The sequence below is a fragment of the Labrus mixtus genome, chromosome 6 (genome assembly GCF_963584025.1).
Source record: "Labrus mixtus chromosome 6, fLabMix1.1, whole genome shotgun sequence".
Classification (NCBI taxonomy): Eukaryota; Metazoa; Chordata; class Actinopteri; order Labriformes; family Labridae; genus Labrus; species Labrus mixtus.
Genome location: NC_083617.1, coordinates 10,149,388 through 10,176,688, shown reverse-complemented (window position 1 = coordinate 10,176,688; position 27,301 = coordinate 10,149,388). Strand labels below are relative to the sequence as shown.

The 27,301-nt window shown below is 42.4% G+C and overlaps 1 protein-coding gene across 2 annotated transcripts in view; it reads left to right on the top strand.

The window, feature by feature from the left end:
- The first annotated feature begins 284 nt into the window (after positions 1-284).
- Positions 285-27,301, top strand: part of LOC132975393 (cGMP-dependent protein kinase 1) — an 86,158-nt gene continuing 59,141 nt past the window's right edge. The window contains exons 1-2 of one of the 2 annotated variants that reach the window (XM_061039903.1): positions 285-1,041; positions 10,050-10,216. In XM_061039903.1, coding sequence (XP_060895886.1) covers positions 785-1,041; positions 10,050-10,216 — 424 coding nt within the window. In that variant the 5' untranslated portion in view covers positions 285-784. Of the gene's footprint in view, positions 1,042-3,831; positions 4,850-10,049; positions 10,217-27,301 lie in introns of those variants that run through there. The other variant, XM_061039902.1, reaches the window with a different exon arrangement.

Genomic DNA, 27,301 nt, shown 5'->3' with positions numbered 1-27,301 from the left:
GATTGGACCACCATGAACACAAACAAAAGTACAATCCTCCAAACAACATGCACATAAAACGAATAAATCTGCAAAATTAAACTGATGTTCAACCTCAGGAACAAATCACCAGCACACAAAGGTCATTAGCCTTCTAGGGAGATTACTTTTACGCATCACTTCACCGATGCGTGCTCACTGCACATATGAAATGTGACCATTACAAACAAGCTATAGCCCATCACACCGTCCTGTGGCGTTAGGGCTAATGCGGGACAATTGATTTTCGCAATAGGTCGGGGAGGTGATGTGGGTTTAGTCGCTCAAACGCAGCAGATAGATGGTAAACAAATATTTGACAGCAGCAGCAGCAGCAGCAGCAGCAGCGCTGGGCTTCCTCCTCTGTGGTGTGTTTGCAGTGTGAGAGGCGGTGAACTACAGGAGTTGTCTCGGCTCTTTTAGTGCCCAGCCCGCGTCCTCGGAGAGGAAGAGCTGCTGTAATTGGTTTCTCAATGAAGGATCATCAGCGGCTCCCCGGAGGTTTGCTGGACTGTAGCGTAGCGCTGCTCTATCAGCCGCCCGCTTCCCGGCGTTAAACACCGCTTTCCTCTTTCCTTTCTCCTGAAATAAACAAGTGGGCAGTGAAGGGGATACTCGGAGCATCATCATCCTGCGCGCATTTAGAGAGTGGGGTGGATTTGTGCCCCGTCTTCGCAACCTGTGCGAGTGCTTGGAGTTATTTACAATCGTGTTTGCGGAGAATCGCTGCAAAGTTTAACGCGTTTTTTTTAAAAAGATTTTCAACATGAGTGACCTGGAGGACGACTTTGCCAAGATCCTGCTGCTAAAGGAGGAGAGGATACGGGACCTGGAGAGGCGACTGGCGGACCGAGAAGACGAGATACAAGAACTGAAGAGGAAATTACACAAATGTCAGTCTGTTCTGCCCAGTGCTCAACTTATTGGACCGAGGACCCGCAGGGCGCAGGGCATCTCCGCGGAGCCGCAGACGCACCAGGACCTGTCGCGGCAGGCGTTTCGGAAATATGCCAAGTCCGACTGGTAAGAATGTTTGAGCGCTACTTTATGTGTCCAGTACTCTAAAAAACATCTTTCTGACTGTTTTGCTTTCCACCAACGGAAGAAAATGGCCTGTCATGAATGGGTCGAAACGATAACTCTGTGAACTCCAAATGTGCTTGAATATGGGCGTACACGTGTTTAAAGTAACTCCACACACTCATGTTCTTGCAACACTTCCGCGTCCTGCCTCCAAAAAGCTTCACTTTCTGTCTCCTTTCTCTCTTTTTCGCTTTGCTTTTTCTAAATGGGAGATGGAGACGTTTTATGTCATGAATGGAGAGGCACTTTCATTCTTTGGGGGTGGGTGGCTGGGGGGGGGGGGGGGGGGGGGGGCGATGACGCAGCTCCACGGCGAGCATCAGAAAGAGGCTCCTAATTGATCAGATCCATCACGGAGGTCCCACGGGACGCAGACAGGAGGAAGTGCGATGCATTATTGGCTTTTAGTAGCTGGACGCTGAGGACCCGAAGTGCATGTCTGAGGATATTTAATACTCCATTAGAAAACGCTTTGTTTGACCATATGCTTCCTTCATCACCTTTAGGTGCTCGTTTTAGCCTCACAATGTGCTTGTACCAAGTCTGAGGGTTTCACGTGGGCATCAATCAGTTTCTTACACTTCCATTTATTTCAAATGTAAGCTTCATTCTGCCTTAAAAAGTTTCACCATCTCTGGATTCTATCTTTAATCCTCTCCATGTTCACTACCACATTATTAACTCAGAAGCTTTTGGGTTATTCAACAAACTAATCTACAATTTCCATTCTTCACTTTAAGTGATAAGCTGTTGACAGGACAGGTCCTCGTTTGCTCTCAGTGATGCTCAGTTTGTCCTCAAACAAGCACAAAAGTCCACAAAAAAATGTTCTCATGGTGAGAAACAAGAAGGACACTCGAGTATGAGGTGTCAAAGTCATGAATGACGGCAGGTTCATTAAGAAATCGCCAGAAATGAGCAAGACTCCAGATAAAAATAGGCTTCATCTTTCATCAACCTTTCTGTATGACCAGGGTTCATTGTGAAAATGGTCCAATGACGCGTCAGCTGATGAGACACTCTAAGTGCCTGAATGGGCCTGTAGTGGAGAAATCAATCGCATGTGGCCATTCACTCTGTGCACTGAGACAGAAGTGAACCTGTTTGTGTACAGTTGAAAGAGGCAGCGTTGAAATGACGTGATCGCCCTTTGTGCGCCGGTGTGTCTGGACGAAGGGCCTCCACCTGGGTCGCCGTGGGGTCAGAAACTGTATGACCCCCCCACCCCCCATTAGAGTCAGGACGTGGCACCAGCCAGCAGACCGCTCTCGGTCATCAGATTACCGCAGCATGAAGCAACGGATCCTGTTTCTATTGATCTGCATAGGAAAAGGGCTGAGCTGGATGGTTAGAGAGGTGAAATCTAAAGCTCAGAGGTGCTTTGAAGGGCATGTGGGAGGGCCTTTTTTTTGATGAAGGGAGGATGTGGGGATGCAACATTGACTAGACTGGAGAGAGGCAGACATCTCCGGGCACCCTCCATTTTCCTGATACGAAGGAAAGTTTGCTTGTGCTCGAGCTTTGTGCCCTGTGCCCTTCCCTTGACAGAGATAAAAGAAAAGATGACGGTGTTTAATTAGCTTGGAGGAGAGAGGCTGCACTGGCTTTAGGAAGCTACGATTTAGAAGAAAGCTCAGCAAATCGAATTGTTTTAGGAGACAACATATAAAGCTGTTTATGTAATGTCTAAATTGAACATTCTTTTCCATTGAAATAGAGCTAAATGTATCGTGTCTTTCATACACCATTTATGTGCATTTTTGTCTTTTTGCACCCAGTATTGCTGTACTTAGCAGTAACTGAAGTATTAAACATAAATCAGCCATTCACTGAAGAAATGAAAAAAACACAGCAACATTAAGTGACGTGCAGAGCAGAGGCATCCCACCTTGTTATTGTTTGCCTGAGTAGCTGCATAAACCCACCACAAGAGGGCAGCTGTGCCCTTTTAGTGGACCAGCTGTCTCGTTTCAGGCTTGTTTACATGCTTCTCTGTCACGAAAAGATGCTTTTTATTCCCTCACCACACCAACAACACCTGTCCTCCCAGCTGCAGCAACCATACCCCCCTTCCCTGTTGTCCTCTCTCTCTCTCTCTCTCTTTCAGCCTGTGACTCTTCATCCGCTCTGCACAGTAATAACTGTTCTAACTCCTCATATCAGATTGTCCTTGGCAGTTTCCGATGAGTTTGTCCAGAGCGCATGAGGCCAAATGGTGCTCTCTGAGCCTCAGATGACTCAATGGGATAATGTGGACAGACACCAGCAGTGAAGAGTGCGCACACAACACAACACAACAGAACACAACACATGATTAGATGAGGAATGTGAAGCTGCTGTGGAGAGTCGTGAGCCTCAGAGGCTTTGGCATCGTCATGTCTCCTGCTGCTGCTTCTGTTTGACAGTCTGCAAGATTATCTCTCGTGTTTGCCTTTAGCATCTTTACTTACTGCACTTTGGTTGTTTGGCAGGGATTTTTGGAAAAGTTGATTTCTTATTTTCATCCATTCTTTCCTTATAAAGCATCACCGTGGCTCTATTATATCATACCACTCAATACTTATAATAATGCTTGGACTTCTGCTCAAGTGGACATTCATCAAAAGTTGCTTAGCAGAGATTTAAAAAAAAAAAGAAGAAAGAAATTGTCCTCCTTTCCTTTTTTTTTTTATTCAACCATAGCATCATTTGGGTTTAAGCATTCATTTGGAGACACACTATGTTGAGATATCTTGAAATGCTGTGCCTTTAACCACATGTGAGCAGCCCTACCGGTTCCAGCAGCATAGCCTCATCTCAGCAAATGGAAAACGCATTGTTTATTTTTTACAATGAGGTTCATTAAGTTTCCATCACCTCCAGCCTCCATTAAGGCTCCAGTGCTCATCTATTTGTAACTCAGCAGCCTGAGGGCGAGTGTATGGGTGAGGTACGACGACATGGTTGCTTCCTGACTGAGTCCATTATTCATGACGAGAGGAGAGGAGCGCAGCGCTCTCTCTGGAGTGGCAGACTGCACTGTGCCACAGATTCCTGTAGGCGCCCTTCTCGCCATGCGCTCTCTTCGGGTCGCAGCCTGACGCACTCGGGGAGGACGGTCCTCCGCTGTCACACCACCGAGGGAGGGAGAGAGAGAGAGAGAGTAAGAGAGAGAGGGAGAGAGGGGGCAAACTTTGCTTAATTGTGGCTGAGACGCTTCCACCTTGGCGATCGCGGTAACCAGCGAACATAGCTCCGCTTCCCAACAGCCGCAGGTGACGGGCAGCAGCGAGGAATCCCCCCACCACCACCCCCACCTCAGGAGAGACAGGGGCTGCATCCTCTGAAGCCGTTCATGCCGGGTAAAGTTTACGAGCAGCGTGGTAGAGGAGCGAGGATAAAGACTCGGCTGTATACCTTCCGATAAACTTTACGGGGAAGTCGCTTGTCGCCTGCCAACTGAAATGGGCACCTTGCGCGACCTCCAGTACGCGCTACAGGAGAAGATCGAGGAGCTGCGCCAGAGGGACGCACTCATCGACGAGCTGGAACTAGAGCTCGACCAGAAGGACGAGCTTATACAGAAACTACAGACTGAGCTGGACAAATACCGCTCCGTTATCAAGCCGGCGACCCGGCAGGTCCACAAGCAGAACGATCTGCACGAGCAGCAGCGCACCAAGAGGCAGGCGATTTCCGGCGAACCTACCGCCTTCGACATCCAGGAACTTAGCCATGTCACCCTACCGTTCTACCCCAAAAGCCCACAGTAGGTGTCCAAATGATGCACGCACAATATCAACTTTAAATAATTAGAATGTTTTGATCTTGCCTTAGAGTGAGTTCATTCATTGTGTTGACACCTCTCTGTCTTGTGCGTAATGTTATGTTGGCGCAGCAGGTACGACACCTGTAGCACATATGGATGAACACGCGGCACACACGTACACAAACACACACACAAACACACGCACACATTACGGATATGACGACAACGTGATATAATGCCAGTCAACTATACAGTGAGAGAAAACAATGTCAGGAAGCTGTCACTCATCACAGTTATCAATAACAGTATCTGCAGCACAGTGATTAAAGGATCGATATCATGTCAGCCTATATCAACTGGTTAAGATGAGAGAGAACTGAATGTCAACCACTGATTGGAAATTATAGGTTAGAGAAGTGTTGGTGGCAGCTCTGAGTAATGAACCATTGTCCAGAGGTATGATTACCTTTAGATTTGTCTGGAGATGCTCTCTCTCTCTCTCTCTCTCTTCTTCTCAAACTCTCTAGTAAACCTTTGCTTAACTTGTGTGTGTGCAACAAGAGGTCTGCCTCTCCAACCAAACACTGGCACAAAAATAGCGCTCTGTTGGGAAATAACCCAGCCGGCTGTTGGGTTCAAACTCAAAGGTTGTGATTTGATAGATCAATACGCTGCTTATTACCCCCCTGGTGTACAGGAAGACTGTTTGCTCTTCATTCCTGGAGCACAGTGGATGTATTGAATATAAATCAATACCTTTTCCACTACCACAGCTGCGAACTGCACAGTGGGAAAGTCAAGGAGGGTGTAGTGGTTTAATTCCAAATACTGTAATTACTTCTGTTTTGGTTTGTATTGTGTTGGGAAACGTCTCTGTTCTCATATTGGTTGTTTTTTGGACTTTGAAGATACGTCAGATGAATTTCATTATTCTGTCGACAGGTAACCAAACAAAGCTCCAAGGATTTCATCAAAGGCCATTCAAAAGACGAAGGGGATTATTCACCTGAGCAGAAAAGGGCTGTTAGTCTTTGTTATTCCTGTCGGATCAGTGTGTTGGAGGGGGGGGAAAGAAAGCCCTCTTTGCTTTTGTGCTGTTTTCTTCATCTCGCTGTTGTTAAATAATTAGGAAACCTTGGATGTTGGTTTGGACTAGCAGGTGAGTAAAACACAAGGGAGAGTGAATTTTATCATGCTAACCATCACCCACCTTTCCCCATTTAGAGATTTCCCAAAGAGGCTTTAAGCTAGACCTTGACGGGAAAAAACAAAAACATACATTTTACATTTTTCAGACTCTCCATGAAGAGTGTGACGTCTCATCCATTGAAGCGTTCTATGCAAACATTGTCAAGAATGGTCATAAAAATGGTGCTTTAAGATTTGGAACGGAAAGTTCTTTAAACTTGGCATGATTGATGATAATGCTCACGGGGAAATTGAAGGAAAAAAACTTCACAAGCCCTCTAAAATGGTACTTGTTTTTACAAGAGTGTTTACACTTCCATCAGAACCGCTCGATTACAGCTTTTCACACTCTCTATCAAGCAGAGGATGACATTCTCGTTCAATATCTCTCTTTTTAATAAGCTCATGCATAAAAATACGATTGAAAGGCAGACAGACGAATGCAAATGACCTCGGCCTGTCTAGGCGCTGTTTTCTTATTTGAGCATTTTCATCATAATCAGGTTTGTTTGGACATCTGTGATTGAGCAACTTGCAGATGTTCATGTTTTTTCCACAAGATATAGAGCAATTAATGTGATACAAAGTACTTTTGTTTTTCGGTCGTAAACTTTAGTGATTCCTCGGTTTATTTAACGGGGGTTTCTATTTCTCTTTTATTTCTTCATAAAACACTCTCATGGGGTAACAACAGCTCTGTCACTTCATCCCTTTGTTTTGGTTATTGAAGTGTTGTGCAATGCCTGTCGGATTAGTCTTGAATGTTTATATTTTCCTTTCATTTTCACCCACTTTATCTTCTTTACGAGGCCCATCAAGCGTTCCTTACACATACGCTCTCCCTCCGTCTGCCTCCTGTTTCCGTTAGCCTCTCCCACTTTTCTGCCACCCCTTGTCTTTTTTTTTCCTCCTAAAAGAGCATATTTTCTCCTTTTAAGGAAAGCTGAACTTGCTCAGCCCCAAACTTCACTGCTGGATGAAGGCAAATATATCATCCTCACAAAGGAAAGGAAGGCAGATGTTTTTTAAAGAGTCTGGTTGGAAGACTTGGCCCTCACAGGCTCCAGTCGGGAGGTCCAGATGAGGGTTTTAAAGTCTCCTGGGTGCAAGTGAAACAGAAACGGGGTCATTGAGGCTCAGTCTTGAGGAGTGGAGGTCAGCTTTGGGGAATAATTGATTTTCAATTTGTTCCTGTTAAGTTCATGACCTGTTTGCGCAGCATGAACTTACTTATTTAAAGGCATCACAAAACTCGGAGAGGAACAACACAAAAATCACCTCAGAGCTTTATAAAGGCTAACTAAGGATGTCAGCACAAAATCTAAAGCAGGCACTGCAATGCAAAGAAAGGAGAGATAATTAGTATAGATTGTGGGGTAATTTAGAATAGGAACAACACCTCAGTCTACTCTGCTTAGTTACTTACATGTGATGGGCAGAATAACAAATTCCTCTTGAGGAACAGTTGGATCATCCTGGTTACTCTGCTGGTACACAAACTGGAGGGTACCATCAGGTATGAATCAAATAAAACCACTGTGGAGGTTTATTTTTTTATCTTTCTGACATCGTTGAAATTAATTATAAGGGGCGCAGGTAGCGTACAGAGGCGCTGCTTGTCAACAGGCAAGGCAGGCAACTGCTTGGGGTCCCAGACCATTGGGGGCCCCAGACCATTGGGGGCCCCAGACCATTGGCTGACAATGTGCAAACTTCGCAGTGACGGTAGGAAACCTCCCTAAGGGATTCCCATCTGACAGAACTCTCTCTTGTTGCCCTGCTGAACACTGGTTGGAGGGCCCCCCAATAGATTTTTTACCTAGGGCCCCAACAGACTCTAGAATTGCCACTGGTAGCGTAGAGCAGCGCTAGTACCCCACGTAGTCCTCCAAGCGGGCGGACCAGTTTTTGAATCTGACCTGTGGCTCCTTTCCCACATGTCTTTCCTGCCTCTCTCTCTCTCCATGATTTCTGACTCTATCCACTGTCCTATCTTTACAGTAAATGCACAAAAAGCCCCAAAATAAACCACAATAAGAGATTAAATGATATATTTAGTTTCCCAAAATTTTAAAATACAGATCCACAAATAAAAGTCTGGGATTATTTTGCTGCTATCAGAACAAACTGTCTTGATACACAACCCTCCAAGGGAGAAAAGTAAATATAGTTTTGTCCTGACCTGAAAATGAACAATCAACCAAGACATATTATTTAAGAATCATCTCTGACAAACCAAAGTGAGACAACACTGGCTGTCCTGGTTCGTGCTTCTTTTATATTTATTTTAGAGTTAAGTGAATCTGTTTCTCCTCCACAGACTGTGACAGCTAACTAAAGGCACTCCTAAGTTATTTAGCTCCTCACTTTCATCCACAAGTATCACTGCTGTCAAGGAAGAAAGGCTAAGCTGTTTTGGGATTCAAAGGCCTTGAAACCTTAATTGAAAATTCATCAGGCTGCTGAATGCTAAAACACAGATTATAACCACACTGCTGATATTTTAGCACGCCATTTCAAACTCAAATACAAAACTCATTGAGTCAATGGTGTTAAAATGATGCACTTGCGTGATCTGAGGATAATGGCAGAGGTTGGAATTTGTATTTTTGTGTGTCCGTGTGTCGAGATTGGCATCGCTCACTGGTTTTGGCATTTTTCATCTGAAGGAGCCACACTCGACAGATTTGAGAATGCGTCTCTAGATTTAATGTCTAAGCGTTTGTGTGACCTTAAAAGTTGGGCGGTTTTCCAGACACAAGCAAACTGCTCAGTAGATCAATCTAAAAATCAAATCTCTGGGCACTGCTGATATTCCATCATGGCACACGTTGACGTTTTTTTGGGCGCTAGAAGCTCTGTTTGCGTCGCTGTGCAGTTTGTGTGGGACGCTGCTGCAGGCTGGCAGCAGGGCACAGACAGCCTGTGTGTGTGTGTTGGGAGCGCTGCTTCATAAAAGCCCCGCAGGTTATTTGCTCTTTTTAACTATGAGCTCCTCAGGTGAACAGCTTTTGAAAAGGGCACAGAGCATGAAAAGGCAAGAGGCAGTTCACCACCAGTGCCTGCCATCGGGGATGGAGAGCATTTTCTGTCTGTTCTATAAAATAGGGTATCTAAGCTCCACTTCTCAGCAGAAGGGGACTCCTTGTTGGATTAACCTTGATACATATTATTAACCTCATTCATCCAGCTGACACTCTGCTGAAAGCAGGACTCTCACTCTGGTGATGACATTCTTCAATAAATGAGTAATTTAGACTCACTGATCAGAATCTGGTCAAATGTTTTCAGACTCTTTTTGTGTCTATGAGGAGCAGACTGTTGCTTCCTTTGATGGTTTCAGCCTCAGCTGTCTGTGTTGCTGTCAGCACGTATCCACCTTTTAAGAACAAATGTCTCTCCTCAATGTATGTGTACGTACTTATTGATTCAAATGCTAATTTATATAGAATGTCCCTTTTCATAATTCCATTTGCCCTGCTTATGCTTTTAGTCCGCTTGACAGAGTGCTCCATCCATGTACGCCGCGCTGCACCTTTACGGCTGCACATTAGCTTTAAAGTAAATTATGTTCTCACCCTTTACAGAATGGTCACTGCAAAAATACTTACCTGTTGCACGCCCTAATGACTATAAAGGCTGAAGGCCGATTTGGCTTTCAGAGTAGCCTCCCAGAATGGAAATAATCTCCTTCCATTAGGCACGGGGGTTTGCTGTTTATTGACTGGTTGAAGTATTCGTAGAGGCTAAAAAGGTTTCACCTTGACACTTTGAAATGACGATATGGTTTTAGAAAAGCTACAGGGGAGTTTGAGTGAGACTAACTAACTGTCGAGCAGGTCAACATGCCTCTCTGTTTCACTGAGAATATTTGGATTTCAGCTTTTCTAGAGTTATTTATGATCTGTTTTAAATTTGCTCATCGTGCCCTACAATGGAGAAATGGCAACGCCGTAGGATGATGGAGGTTGTTCAGCTGTGGTCTCATCTTTGTATTTACCCTTATCTCCAGGTCCAAGGATCTGATCAAGGAGGCCATCTTGGACAATGACTTCATGAAGAACCTGGAGCTGTCGCAGATCCAGGAGATCGTGGATTGCATGTACCCTGTGGAGTATGGAAAGGACAGCTGTATCATAAAAGAGGGCGATGTTGGCTCTCTGGTCTACGTCATGGAAGGTAAAAATCACAAACGCACAGAGAACAAAAATGTGTATTCTGTAGCAGCATGTGTCCAATCAATGAAGAAAAAACAGAGAGAGAAAATAATAACGTCAAAGAGAAATGTGTTGTTAATATTTTAAAGAGGTTGAAGTAGCTCTAGCTCCTACAGCAGCGTCACGACAATGACGGGAGAAGAATGAAACAGCATTATTGATGGGGTTTCTGCAAGATGATGAACAGAGGTTGAAAACTTTCTGTTGCCGTATGATTCATTCTTGTCCCATTGATTTGATTTTGTAAGATGCTGTGTTTCCCTGCTGGGTCCTTTCTGCCTCATTCTTTTTTTGCGGTTTTTATTCTTCCTTTTTTAAAAATGAGCATTGAGGATTCTGAGAGTGTGAGAGCTCTGATGATAGGACCAACAACAACAGAAGCAGCAGCAAAATGTCCACTCTGTCACTGATGCGATTTGTGGAAGGGCATTTATGCAACATGATTTGTGATACAAGGTACAGCTATCAAATGTTTAAAGAGCCATTGTCCCCAACAACAGATTTGACCTCGGTGATAATGGCCTCGGTCATTGAGAACAAAACGTAACCCATCGTTATAGAGGTGAACCAGGACATTATCGGACATAATACAGATTAAAATATTGAAATGCAGAACATATCAATTACTATTAGTGGCCGCTTTCTCTCCTTTGAGACCTCTATAACTGGCATTTAACTCGGACGTACAACTGCATGGGCAGTGTGGCCGTAATCAGGATTCAAAATGTTTCAAGATGGAATTATTTCCCTTTAAACTTTAACAAAATGTCAGAGCAGTGGCAGAGAAGACGAGAATAAAGAAAGCGAGTAGCTTTGAATCTAGTTGTTTGGTATATATAGACAGTGGCATTTAAAGGTTAATATTTGACTGGGAAGATTGCTCATATTGATTGTTGATTGTGCTGTTATTGTTTCGACACTTTCTGAAAGCCCCTTTTGCCCGAAGAAAGCTATGAAAAGATCTTCAGTTTTATTCAACAAATCTGAAATCCTGTAAAAACAAACGTACTCTGCACTTTGCTTGACGGGTAAGATGTATCAGTTCTAAGAGGACTCCAGAGACGGGCAGTGTCTCTGAACGTCTGCAGGGCTGTTATGACTCTTTTCTGGTTTCATGTGGTCTCTAGTGAGTCACTGGGTCTGAATTCAAAAAATCCATTAAAGGGGAGTCCATGAACTGTGACTTTAAAAGTTATTGTATCAGTGAGATGACTCAGGCACATCGATAGCAGCAGCTGTGGGCTTTTTTTACTTTGTTTTGTTAACTATAATCAAATTGAACCCTGCTGTCAGAGAAAGTGTAATTACTTAAAAAGTATAACAGACACAAATATAAATGTTTGTCTAAGTCAATGAAAGTGTTGTTATTCTGAACTTAAAGGGCCTTTGGAGCAAATACCAGTTTGTCCACTATCACTGGTACAGACTCAAATAACAACCAAATGTTGAAAAGATCTCAATAACCTTTTCCATTGATTCCCACTGATTGTAAGGACCAACTACTTTCTAAGTAGTGACAGTCCCATCAGTCTGAGCTTAACTTTACATTTAGCTAAAAAGCTAATTGTATATTGCTAACAGGCTTAGAAAGCAGACATTTTTCACCAATGCACTCCTGTTCATTTGTAGAACATTCGAGGACGGCCTGCTCCTGAAATCTTTCTGACTTTCTGATTCACATACTCACACGTCCCTTAGTGTGAAGTTTCCTGAGGGGGGAACTCAATAGGCAAGACAAGACGTTAAAAACAAGATGTTGCAGAGATCCAAGATGGCTATACAAAGCTTCAGAGTCCAGCATTCTGATTCTTTTACACCTTACTTGTAACAAGTCAAATCTAAAGTAATCGGACATATTCAGAGTGTCGACTGAAGAGCGTGGAGAAACATTCTGTCGAGCTGAAAAAGAGCATGAATCCCCTTTCACTCATGATTAATTTGACTGAATATTTCCTGCTCTCTCACATCAGCTCACCCATGCAGAAATGTTTCCAGGAGGCTGGCTGGAAAAAGTGCGGGTACAGACAGGATGACAAAGTCAGCCGTTTGGTGTTAACACGTACAGCTCACCCTGAAAATTTTGGGGAAATATTTAAGAGTGTTGTTTCATGTGAGAAAAAAAAAACAGTTGTGAGGATGTTTGCGTCCTGATGTTAGCAGTTCAAAGAACCTCCAGCTGAGGCTGTTATCTCTAATCCTCTGTCTTACCTGCTATATTGAGCACTCACTCGTCAGTCAAATGCTCCTCACTGTCACATGATGATTCTTTTCAGGGATTTTCTCTGCAGACCTGAGTACATTTTGCTCGCATTTAAAGACAAAATGTTCTTTTACAGAATGATGGTTGTTTCATTATTATTTTTTTATTTCAGCAAGGGATCTTTTTGTTCCATCACCTGCCATGTCCCTGATGTAAGAATAATGTCCTTATCTGTAAACAGCATAAGCAAAGTCGGACATGTAAAAAGGCAACCATGTAACTGGCACAATGCAAATGATATGCAAAGCACAACTGTGGCAACAACAGTGACCCGACATGAACTTTGTAGAGGTAGAGGCTTTGATAAAATAAAAGATATCTTTAATTCCCTGACAACCAAAGAAATAGATGAGTTAAACCTCACCCTCATTTTTTTCTCCAAACAAATAAGAAGGTTCTTTTATCCTTGGCAGGGAGCTCTGTATTCTGGAAACAGTGACCCTGCTGCAGGTGAATCTCTGTGGCTGTGAGAGGTCGATTGTGAAAGAGGTGACTCGTCATGCTAGGTGACAAATGAACAAGCGTCACACGGACATGATGAATGGGCTCCTCTTGAGCTCAACAAAAAGACAGAAACAAAAGATACAAATCTGTAAGAGAAGTAATTGTTGAGGGGCTCGGTGATTTCCTGTCTGACAGTGATAGAAGAAAGAGCTGGAGTAATTGGAAAAACGGTGTTCAATTCAACTGTGGTCATATGCCATTTATATCAAATGTTTGGTTAATTATTTCCCCCTTTTTGAATCCTGAGGGTAGGTACAACAGAAAATCATCTCCAATTAATATATTTGGCTTGTACTTAACTGTTTTTCGACTCATCTTTCTGTCGACTTCCCACTTTTGTTTCTCTATCTCCGAGGCGTCCCTTGCCTGCAGTTTTCACCCAATCTGTCCCCCCCCCCCCGCCTGGACTTGTTTTGCATATAAAAACAAATGTTGAAAGCGTTAGCCTTAGGGGAGATGATGTGCCAACTGTGAAGAAAGGCCATCACAGTCTGTGACTTTTTTAATCCAAACTGACAGGATGTCTTGACTCCGGCAAGCTATGTCAAACACACATTGTATGTCACTTTCCTCGCAAATGAAGTGCTCAGTGCTCGGGCACCGGTGTCATTTCTTATTGAGACATGGCAGGCTGATCATTAACGTTTTGCCATGGGGCTGATGCCGTTTGTTATGCACCATGTATTTGTATGAGGCACACGTAAACTACACCAATGCAAAAAATGTGTTACATCATTCTTCTCACCTAACACATAGCATTTTTCTTTTTTTTTTTTTAAATATGAGAGCATATTGATCACTTATGTTCCCCATAGTAAGATAGCTCAAGGAAATCTATTCCCTTCAGTAGTTAAATAACCTCAGTACTGAGCCTTTGTTGAAGATGCACCTGGTAATTACGGATCAGACAAAACAGCAGAAACAGAAAGGATCCTGGCTCTCTGTTATGATGAGGCTGCCTGCTTGGCTGTAGCCGCCGTAATTAATGTTTGTATTATCTTGGTCACATCCACTGGGCCGTTACCGATGCTGGCCCCTCTTTTAAAATACTGATTGCAACTGAGACAAAAGCCCACGTGTCCATGGCGATGAGAAGATTGGCAGCGACGTTCACGAAGACCCGCACAGGTGGCTAATGATAATAATAAACTAATATAATCACTTCAAATTACCGGCAAGTCTTTCCTCGACAGTCAAGCCCTCAGGATTTCCTTCACGGTCGTCATTCAACTTAATCTACTGAAAGTGTTTAAGGTTAATAACGATGGGTCGCTTTTTGTAGTTTGCAGAAGAAGACAGGGGGGAGGGGGTGACTGGTTACAAGGTAAGAGACTGTTGAGTAATCCTTAGCTTGACAAAACAGAGTTCATGATTTGAATTGCAAAGATGTACAGAATGCTAGGCCTTGGATAAAACCTACATCTACAGTATAGAAAGCATATTATCAGTAACCTACATAAAGAGCATATGATCAGTTTCATATTATTACATAAGATTTATGATTATTGCATCTTTTTCTGAGAAATATTAAGAATGATTCAGTCATTGTCAATTGTGTTATCAAACAGAAGTTCATTAGAGCTTCAGCTTTAGGTATAAGAGAATAAACATGTTTAGAAGGGAAAGCAAATCATAATTTCATTATAGATTAACTTTCCATTTTGTTTACCCAGTTAATCATTTAACAATTCGGTCCACACAAATTATGGAAACATTTATTAGCATCCTGTGGACCCATTTAAATCCAAACTTCCTGTTCCTTCCGTTATCTAAAAACCAAATACAAAGAATTTACATGAAGTCAATGCTAAGAAAGCTAAACTAAAGAAAACACATTTTGGTGGCTGGATCAACATGGAAAAAAAACTTTTTGCTTTCATTTGTTTCCCTGTAAAGTACGAGTGAAGAGGCAGACAATGGGGGATGTGAGAGGTGTCGAGAATGCAACAAAAGTTGCCAGGGCAGAGTTGATTTCAGCAATGTTGCAGTCAGATTCATGTGAAGTCATCAGTTTGCTGATAAACAAACTTATGTATTATTTGAACAGAACTGGGATGGGTTACTGGTTTTGTTGTGTTCATGTAAAGGTTAAAAGCTGGGCGGTATTTCTGTGTCTCTCAGAACAAAAGTCTGGTGTGTAAAGCAAAACTGGAGACATTTATTTAGTTTGACAACTTATTCATGACAGCAGGACGTTTTAGGGCTATCCCAACTAGACATCCTGTTGCAAAATGTGCATTTATATTTTGATATTCACCTAAAATTCCTGCTTTGCCTTCTTCCTTTCAGTCAGTGAATTCAAAGGGGAAAAAAGTCTGGCCAGGAGGATTCATGCATTTGTGATATTGATTCAGACTTATCTATTATTCTCCTTTGTTTTTTATCTTAGGGGAGATCCACCTGTCTGCACTCGGTGTGTTTTTTATTTATTGCTTCTTTTTTTTTTTAAGTATACTAGGAGGGCAGACAGAAATGTGAGGAAAGTAAGGAGAAGGAGAGGTGATGTTACAGTTTGAGTCAGCTCCAAACCCCGAGTGTTCCTGGTACACTGACAGCTTCTTTGACAGGCTTCCCTGTTCTAGGCAACCACTGATGCAATGTAGGCCTTTTTATTCAAGGGGAGCTGTTCGGAGGGATTTGAGAAATGCGCGGGGTTTGACATTTTCTCAACATAAATTGGATAGGTTCCCAATTATTTTTTATTTGACCTGCATTCAGGTACAGCAAATGTACTATTCGGCCAGATGTTTCCAAGAAGACGTGAAGTTTGAAGTGAGGCTTAAATGCCATCCTTCAAAGTCTGAATGACAGACCCAACAGTGCTCTGTTTTGAGGCTGAACTGCTCCTCCAGTTGTTTTCTTATTGCTGCAGCCTTTACTGAGATATACCTCTGAATAACAATGAATAGAAATATTTACCCACTGTGGCTCCATACTAGTGTCTTTCTACATGGATGGCTTTGGGTGGTTTTTGAATCCTTCTGATATGACACTTAAAGACTTTGGCTTAAATATGATTGTGTGTGTGTGTAAGCATCAATCACTCATCTGTTTGCACGTGTCTCTAATCAAATATAAACAGCCCTGGGAAACGAGAGGCACAGGTGTCTGTTTACATTTCATTTCATGGCATCTTTTATCCTGTTATAATCCCTTCCAGCTTCTACTTGCACCTTATCACCACCCTGTCACCTTGTTCTCTCCCAAACAGGCTGACTTATTAAATTTGTAGATTTTTTTTTTATACTAATTTTACTTACTAGGGAATCATCAGCCTCGGGGAAAATGTATTAAGTTCTTGCTTCAGACAAACCAAACACATACAATACCAGTTGACCAAGAATGGAGCAGACACATTTTTTTAAAGAATCTTTTGGAGATCAAATGAATAGATGTCTCTGTCTGAAATTTTGACAGCGGTCACAGTTTTAAAAATTCATCCTCTCCCTGTGCTATCGGCTGAGGTCTTCAGAGAGAAGCCCCCTGTGCTCACTGACCAATGAGGCATTGTAAAGGGAGATGGGCTCCTCTCTCATATTGAGCGAAGTTCAGGTTCGTAATCAACAGGGGCACCTGAGTGTGACTCGGTGTCAGAGGTGCGAAAGGACACGATATGTAAAGCAAATTAGAAATTGGTGTTACTCCCACTTCTACTGCTGCTTCTCCAAGCTCTTATTAAAGCCACTACTTCTACCGCAGCCACCGCTGTTAATGAACTATCCGCTGATCTTAGTCATTATTATTATGATATATTGGCATATTAATGAGCTGATATAAAAACAGAGAATGCACCGGGTTACAGAAACGTGAGTGCACAAATCCACTGCACTGCTTTGTTGCCTGGCAACATAACGAATGCAGCAAAGTAAAATGTTGAGGCTCACAGATTTTGGTTTGATTGCCCCCAGAGAATACAGCATGTAGCTTCACTCGATACAACTTCTGCTGCCCATTGTATCCTGACAGCCCTGCACGGCGGCCAATTGTAGTTTATAATGAACCTTAACCCACTGCAGAGGCTTAGACTCACCCAGGCTGTGAACCGGCTGCTCGGGGGAACTCAATTTCATCTACTCTGTTCTACAATCGAACGAAAATTTGACTCTGTGTGTGTGTGTGTGTGTGTGTGTGTGTGTGTGTGTGTGTGTGTGTATACTTGCTTGCATAACATGGCTTGCAGTACCATTCCTGCTGCGTGATTGAGTCACATATAGCTAGTCCTCAAGGCTATCGGCTCTCATGATAACTTTAATGAGGCCCTCAGTGGAGGTTTATTAAGGTGTCATAAGGGGGAAAAGGTGAGGGTCTGTAATTGGAATGACATTTAAACAATCACCTTACATATCCCACACACGCGCACACGCACATCAAAAGTGTCATGATCAGGTAGATGATACTTAAATGTGGTCATTCACCTGTAATGAGATAGAAGCAAGTGCAGAGAAGATAGATGGACAAGGTGCATGTGATGAACTGCAGTACATGGTGTTATGACAATGTCAAAGAGAGATACATTTACTTACATTCTGGGAAATTAGGGATGCAGCAGTACATACTTGGGTTTTTTGGTCACAGTTTTTGGTTTGGTTCGATTCTGACTGCCTGGGCCGTTGGCGTGGGTTTTTGGTATTCCATTGTTAGGAGTTTTAGGCAAATTTTCCAGGAACAGTAAGGGGTTAAAAAAAAAAGACTATACTTTTATTCCAAAACGATTTCTTTATTTTACTTTTAAGCAAAATAACTTTCCATTCAAACACATTCCTGGTATAGTCTCAGTGAAAATAAGGCAGCGTTTGAGTAGATACAGGTAGACATGCTGTACAGATAAGAAGACATTTCAGTATTTAAAATATAAATATTTCACACAGAATAAGTCGTAAAGCGTTGATATTTCATCCAGTACAGTAACTTTGTTTCAAACGCTGCTTTGTCTTTTCTCCATTCACTCTCACCTCATCGGTTATCATGCAGGTAACAGCTGGTAGCTGGGTGTGACAACAATCTGTAGCTTCAGGTTAGTAACGTTACAGCCTGCTGTTAGTTGAAACTAAACTTGGCCGGATTCCGGAAGTGTTTTCATTTGAGTAGGCGAAACAATGTTTGCAGACAGTAAATATTTCATTTACAGTTTTCTCTTCCTACTACTGTCCAGCCAATACTATGCATGGAAGATATAGTTAGAAAGTCCTGCAATTCACAAGCGCGCATTGAACCATGGATACCGTACCGAATGGTTTATTTTTATATTGAGAATCTTTGCATCCCTGTTGGAAATATAGATACGTATCTTTAACTGTATACCTACTATGTTCATGTGTATGTGGTGGTCACTTTACTGAAATCATTGATGATGCATCAGGCCTGAAAAGGAGATTAATGTGAAATATTTACTTTCTGGCAACCTTTAATCCCTTATTAGGAACTTTTGTTTTTTGTCTAAATTGGCGCCCCCTGTGGTCAACATGGTGCATCTTATATCTTTGCAGATCTCGTCTTGTGACAATTTTTTTTAGACAATAAACTCTCACTCTGCTATATTTTAAAAGTCACAAGTATTGAAATCTATCCCGTGGAAAATGTTAAATAAAGTTTGTTTTTACAGGGTGCTGTTCATTACCTTGCCTGACACCTACCTCCTGACAGCAGCTTCAGGCATTCAAATAATGATGTAGAAATAGTCCATCTTAATGCTGATAGTCTTGTTTGTCTGTTCAGCTAATAAGGAGGCATCTATATTATTTTCAGTTTGTTTCATAACCAGCTACAAACTCCTCACAGGAGATTTAAAGTTCCTTACGAATCGAAAACGTATGTTGTTGTAACAGTGAATTAAGATATGTAAATTCTATATAGATTAGCTCTACATCAGGAGCACATCTGTGGTATAAACGGGGGAACACAGTGGAATCCACCACACACAACACAACACCTTATTCAGGTGGCTTATTGATTTTCAAGGTGGATAAACATCTACCTTCATCTGCTAACATACAACACACTAACGATGTCAAATACTTCTATCAAGAAGAATGTAACTTTGGCTAATGTGTCATTTATGTGCAAATAGTGTGTACACGTGTGTTGCAGCTTAATCATCTCACCTGCACTGAGCTGTGAACCGGCTGCCCTGAACACAGCGTGAAAATTCTCTCTCTCTCTGGCTGTTGTCCTTTCTCATTCGCCTTCTCTGTATCTACTTTGTTCCCTTTGTCACTTTCTCTTTTTTTTCATTTTCTCTCTCTCTCTCTCTCTCTCTCACACACACACCAACACTGATACAAGTTATCAATTCAAAATGCTCTTAAACAAGACCAGAGAAATGCTATCGTTCCTCCTCACATTTTACCGACTTTGACCCCAATCTGTCCTTTTTCTCCCCATCTTTTACTCATCACTTCTCCCTTTCCTCTTCTGTCTCATGCCTCTCTGTTGCCCTCCGTCCATCTGTCCATCATACCTCATTTTCATTCATTTTTCTCTCTTTATATTCTCTGCCCTTTCGTTCCTTTTCACTCACTTTCACTAGGTTTTTCTTTTCTCTGATAAGTGTCAGGTTGCTTTTGTTCCCCCCCCCCCCCCCTTGAAATCTAGAGTAAAAATTGATCCCCATTTTCACTCCACTGACACTGATGAATACACCTCAGAGAAAGAATTAATGAGTAATTTGTGAATGAACCCTGAGCCTCTATCCCCTTTGTTGCTAACCTCGCCTTTCAGAGTCCCTCATCTGGAAAGACGATGAAAGCTGTGTGTGTAAGTGTGTGTTTATGTGTGTGTGAAATAAAAGGACAGAGGGACGAGTAAGGAAAGGTAGACGGACAAAAAAGAGCTCATGGGCAACATATGAGCTGAATACTATGCTAGTGTTTGAAAATCTCTTATTTTTCTCCACTTACAGTATGTAAGTGAACACTGCTTGTAGCACATGTGTTCCTGGGAGTGTGTGTGTGTGTGTGTGTGTGTGTGTGTGTGTGTGTGTCTGTGTGTGTGTGTCGGGACTTGGTGGTCATAGACTTGGAGTAATGCTGAGAGTCTGCTTGTACTGGATAAGCTGTGTCTTTGCCGAGGTACCTACTGGAGGATACAAGATAGGGCACAAGTAATCTGCTCTGCTACACTGACATACAAATCCCTTCCTTCGCCCCTTGACGAGCATGTGTACAACACACACGCGCACACGCACACACACACGGACTGAATGTATACCACTGAGAAACCTACAGAAAAATAAAGAAAATGCTGTAGGCACCTTGCTCTAAACAACACAGTTACCTGAGGTCACTATTAAATTGCAAAGCCTTGAAAGTTGCATATGTTCCTGCATTTCATAGCTAACTCACAAACAAGAAGAAGCCTGAATAGGATGAGCTTCGAAAAGGGAAGTTCCTTCAATCAATGTCGCTGAAGTAAAGGTTTGAGATAAGGGTTCCCTTTAAATTGCTCTTCTCTCTCTGCAGACTTTTTATTCAGTCTCCTGAGTTCAAATTCATCTCTTTGATCTTCTTTTTGAACTTTGATTGCCTCCGCAAAATACTCTGCACCCCAGCATGGGAATTCTCCTTTTTTGGGGGGGCCAAGTACAAATCACTCTGTAACAATATGACTTTGTGTGTGTAGTATGTGTGTGTAGTGCTAAAGGATGCCTATGTAGACACATACATAAGAGGAGCATGTCGCTTCTGCATCTTGAACTCAACTTTTTCAGTAAGAAACTTTGTTTTAGGCTAGATATCAAATTGTATTTTAATGACTACACGAGCCAATGGCATTACAAAACATAGAAATCATCCATCCATTATTCTGCTTATGCGGGGCGGTGTTGCAGTGGCAGTAGGCTAAGCAAGTTGCCTCAGATGTCTATCTCCTTCTGGGGGATCCCAAGGCATTCCAGGCCAGAATGGATATGTAATCCCTCCAGTGTGTTTTGGGTGTTCATCGGGGTGTCCTCCTAGTTGGACGTGCCCGGATTATGTCCAAAGGCAGGTGACCAGAAGGCATCCTAATCAGATGCCAAAACCCCCTCAACTGGCTACTTTCAAGGCGAAGGAGCAGCGGCTCGAGCTCCCTCCATATGTCCGAGCTCCTCAAACTGTCCCTATGGCACACCAGCTACACTTTCTAGGAAACTAATTTCAGCCCCCTGTATTTGCGATCTCATTCTTTCTGTCATTACTTAAAGCTTATGAGCATAGGTGAGGGCTGGATCGTAGACTGACTGGTAAATCAATATTTGCCTTTCGGCTCATCTCCCTCTTCATCATAACGGTCTGGCACAGTGCCAACAATACTGCTGTTGCCTCACTCCACATCTGAAGGGATCCAAAGATTTTGGGCAAGAAACCCTGTCCTCGGACTCAGAGGTGCTGATCCTCATCCCGACTGCTTTGCACTCGGCTGCAGACCACCCCAATGCCTGCAGGAGGCCCCAGCCTAAAGAAGCAAACAGAACAACATCATCTGCAAAAGGCAGAGATTAAATTCTGAGGTCCCCAAACTGAAAACCTTCCTCCCCTCGGATGTGCTTCAAGATCCTGTCCATGAAATTTACAAGCAGAATTGGAGACTGTGGACAGCCCTGACAGAGGCCAACATGAACAGTGAAATCTGACTTAGTGGCGAGAAAGCGTACACAGATCTGACTTTGACAGAGAGCAGTTGGCTCACAGCAACGGCCAGGGGACCCCATATTCACACAGTACCTTCCACTTGACTGTCCAAGCGACACAATCTAAAGCCCTCACCAGGTCTACAGGACACATGTACACTGAATGAGCAAACTCCAATGAGCAATCAGAAAAATGTAGGGTTTAAAGGTTTTCAGTCCACAATAACAGTACAGAACTTGGCTCTGTGGATGGCAATGTGTTTGTCAATCGTCTAGGTTCAAACTAGAATATCTCTGCAACCGAGATTTGGTAGAGACATTCATGTTCCCCTCAACATTAAATATTATAACTTAAATGATCACTCGAACTTTTAATCTAGTTTCATCAGATCAAAAAAAAGTAAAAACCTTGGATTTATGTGCCCTCCCCGAAGACACACTGCAAAAGAAAAGTCAGAGATCCTGCACACTTGAACTTAATGAATCAATGTCATCACAGCAGATTGTGAGATTGAAATGTAACCTACAGACCAGTTTACAGTGTGCATGACATATATAGAGTATGACTTATTCAGGTAATTCTGTGTTTAGAGGTTTAGGTCATTTCATGTATTTTGGTGAGACTTTTTACATCATATCCACCTATTGTCAGCATGTTAGCGTTTAGCTCAAAGCTACGTCTAAGTGCAGCAACATAGAGTAACTTAAGTGACTGTATACGGCTTCTCATGTCCATGATGCATGTAAACACTCCACTTCTAAATTACCCATAAATACCTCATCCTGTCTATGGAGGAACAGCGGGCTACTGAAATGAAAGCAGGGAACGGAAATGAGAGAGGCCCATTATTGTAGTACTTAAGATGTCACATTAATCTGTATTCTCCTTTTGAAGCTTTCTAATTAAGTCTCCTCTGCACAAAAGGAAAGCTACAGTATGTGCACATGGCATGGGTGCTAACTGCTAATTACAATTTGTTGTGATTTGGTCTGAATACAAAATGATCATTTTCATTGCCCCTTGCTAAGGCTATCAATCAGCTCGTCAACACGGGAGCCATAATCGCTGTTTGATTACAAGGACGGCGTGAAAACAGGCTGATTTGAAAGTTTTAATGAAAACAGAGATGGAAGAGTGATTCCGAATGAGGAAATTCATCTTTATCATATCTCACCTTAAATGTCCTTTTCCTGCCACTGTTTGAAAGTGTCCTCAGTATGAGGTGGAAAGACTCTAAAAGTAGCCCCATGGTACCAGAAAATGTTCTCGCTAAATCCCTGTCTTCAAGGTAAAATGATGTAAAAAGAATGAAACCAGCTGTGTCTGTGTCCCAGTGAGAACATGCTGTTTAGTGTCCTTGCGTCTCACAAACCACTTGAACAAAACTGCGGAGCAGCGAGCCCTGCATGAGTGTGCTTTTGTTGAACTGTAAAGTACTCTTGTCGCAAATCATACGATGTTCAGAATAGCTCACCTATAGCATCAGGTGTCCTTCCTCGGCTCTCTCACCTGCTGCCTACTGTTTCTCCTTCATCACAGCCTTTTAACATTTCTTACCCCACTCCTCTCTGCCTTTTTTTCTTCCGCCTTTGTTGCATCTGTAATAAAAATGGAAAACGTTTAAGAAGACTCTTTGACGTCAGCCAGTTTACTTTCAGATCCAATCCGCAGAGCTGTGCATACAAAGCTGTCTGCACCTGTCAATTTCAAAAGGAATCGTAGACCCGGTATTTTTCTGGCAAGACAGATAAAAAGGGGAAGTGAAATGAGTGCACTCTAGCCATAAAAGCTTAAAGACATGCCACAACAGTCAGTCAGAAGATGTTAGACTCAACTTTATTTTCAAACTGCTCCTTTTACTTCTAGTGCAGCTATAGAGAGAGAGCTGTATAGAGAGAAAACAACTGACATGACCACATCAAAGACCTTGTGTTTCCCCAAAAATCCGAAATCAGACCTGATCGCTCCAATGCTTCAAAGCAAAGTTGAATAATTTTGACACCACTTCTTACAACAAGAGCATTAGCGGATTTCAGCTGCAAAATACATAAACTGCAATCTCCCTCTGGCACCTTCAATTACTCAGACTCCTAAAGCTGCAGAAAGCTACACTGACTACTTTACAGGTTTATCAGTCACCAAGCATACTTTTTTTGCAAAGGATGAAGACTCATGCTCTTTGGACTAAGGATGGAGGGTTTTCATCTAAATGCCTTTATGTATGTGCACAGGTTGCTGCTATACAGTACACCCACTCTGACTAATATTACAAAGTTAAATAGAGCAGGTTGTGGGGTTAAAGGAAAGAAAGTGTTAAGCAGTTTTAAACTTGAATATCTCAGTTCAATTAAGAAATATCATTCTACTAGCCCTGACTACAATAAAAAATTGAAGCTGATGATGCTCTTGCTGGTGGTGCAGTGGTTAGCGCTGTTGCCTCACAGCGAGGAGGTTCCTGGTTCAAATCCCTGTCAGACAGAGCCTCTTTGTGTGGAGTTTGCGTCTTCACCCTGTGCTTGCGTGGGTTTCTCCCCGAGTACTCCGGCTTCCTCCCCTAGTCCAAAGACATGCTCGTCAGTTCAATTGGTTACTCTAAATTACCCGTAGGTGTGAATGCGAGTGTGGCTTGTTGTCTGTCTCTGTTAGCCCTGTGATTGACTGGCGGACAGTCCAGGGTGTACCCCCCCCCCCCCCCCCCCCCCCCTCTTGCCCAATGACAGCTGGGATGACAGCCCCAGCCCCCCACGACCCCGAACAGGAAAAGTGGTCAAGATAATGGATGAATGGATGTTGCGCTTAAGATTTTGTGTTTATAGAAATACACTCTTTTGCCAGTTTATTAGGTAAGAAACTATTTCAGTCAACGCTAAATCCTTATCATTATTCATAATCCATTTAATCCAATTTAGAGAGGTGTTGGTATTTTGTTTCCCTGTTGGTTCATAATTTGTCTTATGACAGATATTTCTATTACTTGTTCAGCAGGATTTAAATCAATAATGGAATCAAAACAACCAAAAAAAAACATCATTAAGTTTCATTATTTGGTAAGGGCTTCATTATTAGTTATTAGTTTACATTTTCTACTTTCAAGTCACAATTTACTCAATTTAGCTCTGTCAGGGTGTGATTGGTGGAGAGCAGCTGCCTGTTGCATTGTGGTTGTAAGTTTCGGTTGATGATGTTAGCAGTGACTGCAGAGTGGCCCCCTGCTGCTGTATATTGAATATGCAGAATAACATCATGGCAGGGTAGAAGGTTCAGAAAATAGCTCGCCGACTGTCTGGATATATCTTAACATTTTCAAGTAAAAAAGACAATGCATCTTTCAATCAGACTCCATTGTTGTTGTCTCTCTCTATCTCTCTCTCCCCCTCCCTCCCTCTCTCTCTATGTTGACGATCATGCTTCTTGTAGTCTTTCCATCCTCATTTATACAAACAGGGCTTCTCTGAAACAACAATACTCAGCATTTGTCATTTCCTGTGCCGGGGTTCTTTGAACGAGCCTCATTTCCATTCTGAGCCTTCCTCCCTGATTAATAACACAAAAGTGCTTTCACTCCCTTTCTCTCTGCCTTTGTGTTTGCTCTTGCTGTAGGCTTCAGCTCAAATTCATATTTTCTTTAACTCCAGTGTTTATTTGCTCTTAAATGGAGAAAAATAATAATGTACGACTTCTTCAGCTGAAGACACACCTCTCTGTTGAACACGCTCACAGAGCTGTGATAAGGGGGAATTACCGGTTCTGAACAATTTTGATTCACTGATTAAATGAGATAGTTAACCTCAAAATCAAAAGTTTGGGCTCAGGCCCTTGAACATCTTTGTGAAGTCGAGTGCTGCAGTCGTCTCCGAGTTCTATTTATTTTACCTTTTCCTGAAGTCTGCCCCTGTGTTTCGATTTGTGTGTCATGTTTCTCAAAACTGAAAAGCAAAGAATATTTGTCTGGCTGAAAGTGTTTTTTTTTTTTTTCAGGCCATGTTCCCTTTTTTTCCAATAGCAAGGTGAAAATAAATTACAGCTCAAAGCTGATGTAATATCAAGGACTATCATTTCAGTCCTGTTTCAGTCAACCGTGTGAATCAGCAGCAATTCACAAGATCTTTCAAAGCTGCATCTTTCATTTGTGAGGAGATAAAGAGAAGATGGTGATTTCTAAACATTGGAATTTTCTGAATCCATTTCAGTCCCCAAGTGAATAGATCTCATGCTCAGTCTAGATTCTCCTATGGCTTTTGTCTCCGCACAACCATTCAAACTGTCAGGCATGACTCGACTTTTATATTCCAACAGATGTGTCATTGCCGACTTGAAGCCAAAACTGTCAACTCCAACTTTGTACCACCAAAAACGTTCAGTGGTAAAGAACCATATCCGGCCTGTGGGGGCAGAATTAAACAATGATCTGCTTGATCTTGCATCCGTGTTTCTGTGCTGCCTTAATGGACAGGGATAGGACTGCGTAATCTGACTCCCGAGCTGCGGCGGAAGAACAAGGCCCATCAAGACGCGCTGGTGGTTGTATGTTATTCTTGAGGGGTTTGAACTCCCACACATCCTGTTTCTTGATGTCTTTTCTATGCTGCTTGAGAAACATAAAAACTATCAATGGAACAAGAGGGGGGGAAGAATTGAAACAGTATCCACTGTCTGACCTCTGCAACTCAGCTTTATTTATAGAAACAATGTAATGGCTTCAGTGTGAACGACTCCATGTGGGAGCTCACAAACTTTTCCATTGCTGCAAGCTGTGGCAGTATTGTGTATATTCATCAGAAAATACCTTTAGCGTGAATCCTTTTAATTGCAGCTGTGGGGTTTTGTCTAAATGAAAAATGTATTTGAAGAAAATCAGGCTATTGTGGACTATTTAAGTGATTCCTATTAAGAGAGTGTGTGGGCTCCATAGTCACATTTTCTTATAGGGTACTCTGTAGTCTTTAGTGTAAGATAGAGTCAGCCCAAACAACAACAGCTTTTTGATTTGGATCACAGCCAGAATCACATCTGAGCTTGAGCCAGAGGGAAGTCTGCTCCGAGGTCTGTCCTGATGCCCCATTAAGTCGAACAGACCGCTCTATGCATTCAAATGATCAGTCATTAACGCAGCTACATCGTTCCAAGAGAAGAAGACATGCTGTGATACAACAGCAGTGGAAACACAGTAAACATAATACATGCAGTATCTTACTAATTTGTTATTTTTTTCTCTCGTTTTAATTTGCATTCAGACACGGCAGTATTCAGCTGCTGTTATATGGCTCAGTGGGACGTAGCCTGTTTTGATATCAGATCGACTGCCCAGTGAGAGTGAGTGTCCTGGGTGTCTGTCTGTTGTGTTGTTATTTGAATACATTTGAATGGCACTTGCATGTGAGAGGTGAATTTGGAGCCACTGTAACAAAAGAAGAAGATGATAAAGCCGGACTTATTAGAACCACAATTGGAAATGAGCCACGTTGGTGTGTGTAGGTGGATTCATGTGAACTTCTGAATAACAGTTTCATATAAAAGAAAACACCTTGTGTGAAATTCCGATAATTAATCATTGGATTACTTCATTTGCCAGCATTTCCCTCACAGCCTGTGGTCGGTAAAGTTTAAAGCAAGCACCATGCTCCTACCATTCCCCTTTGTCTAAAATTAATTACGTTGCTATGGACAGTAAATTATT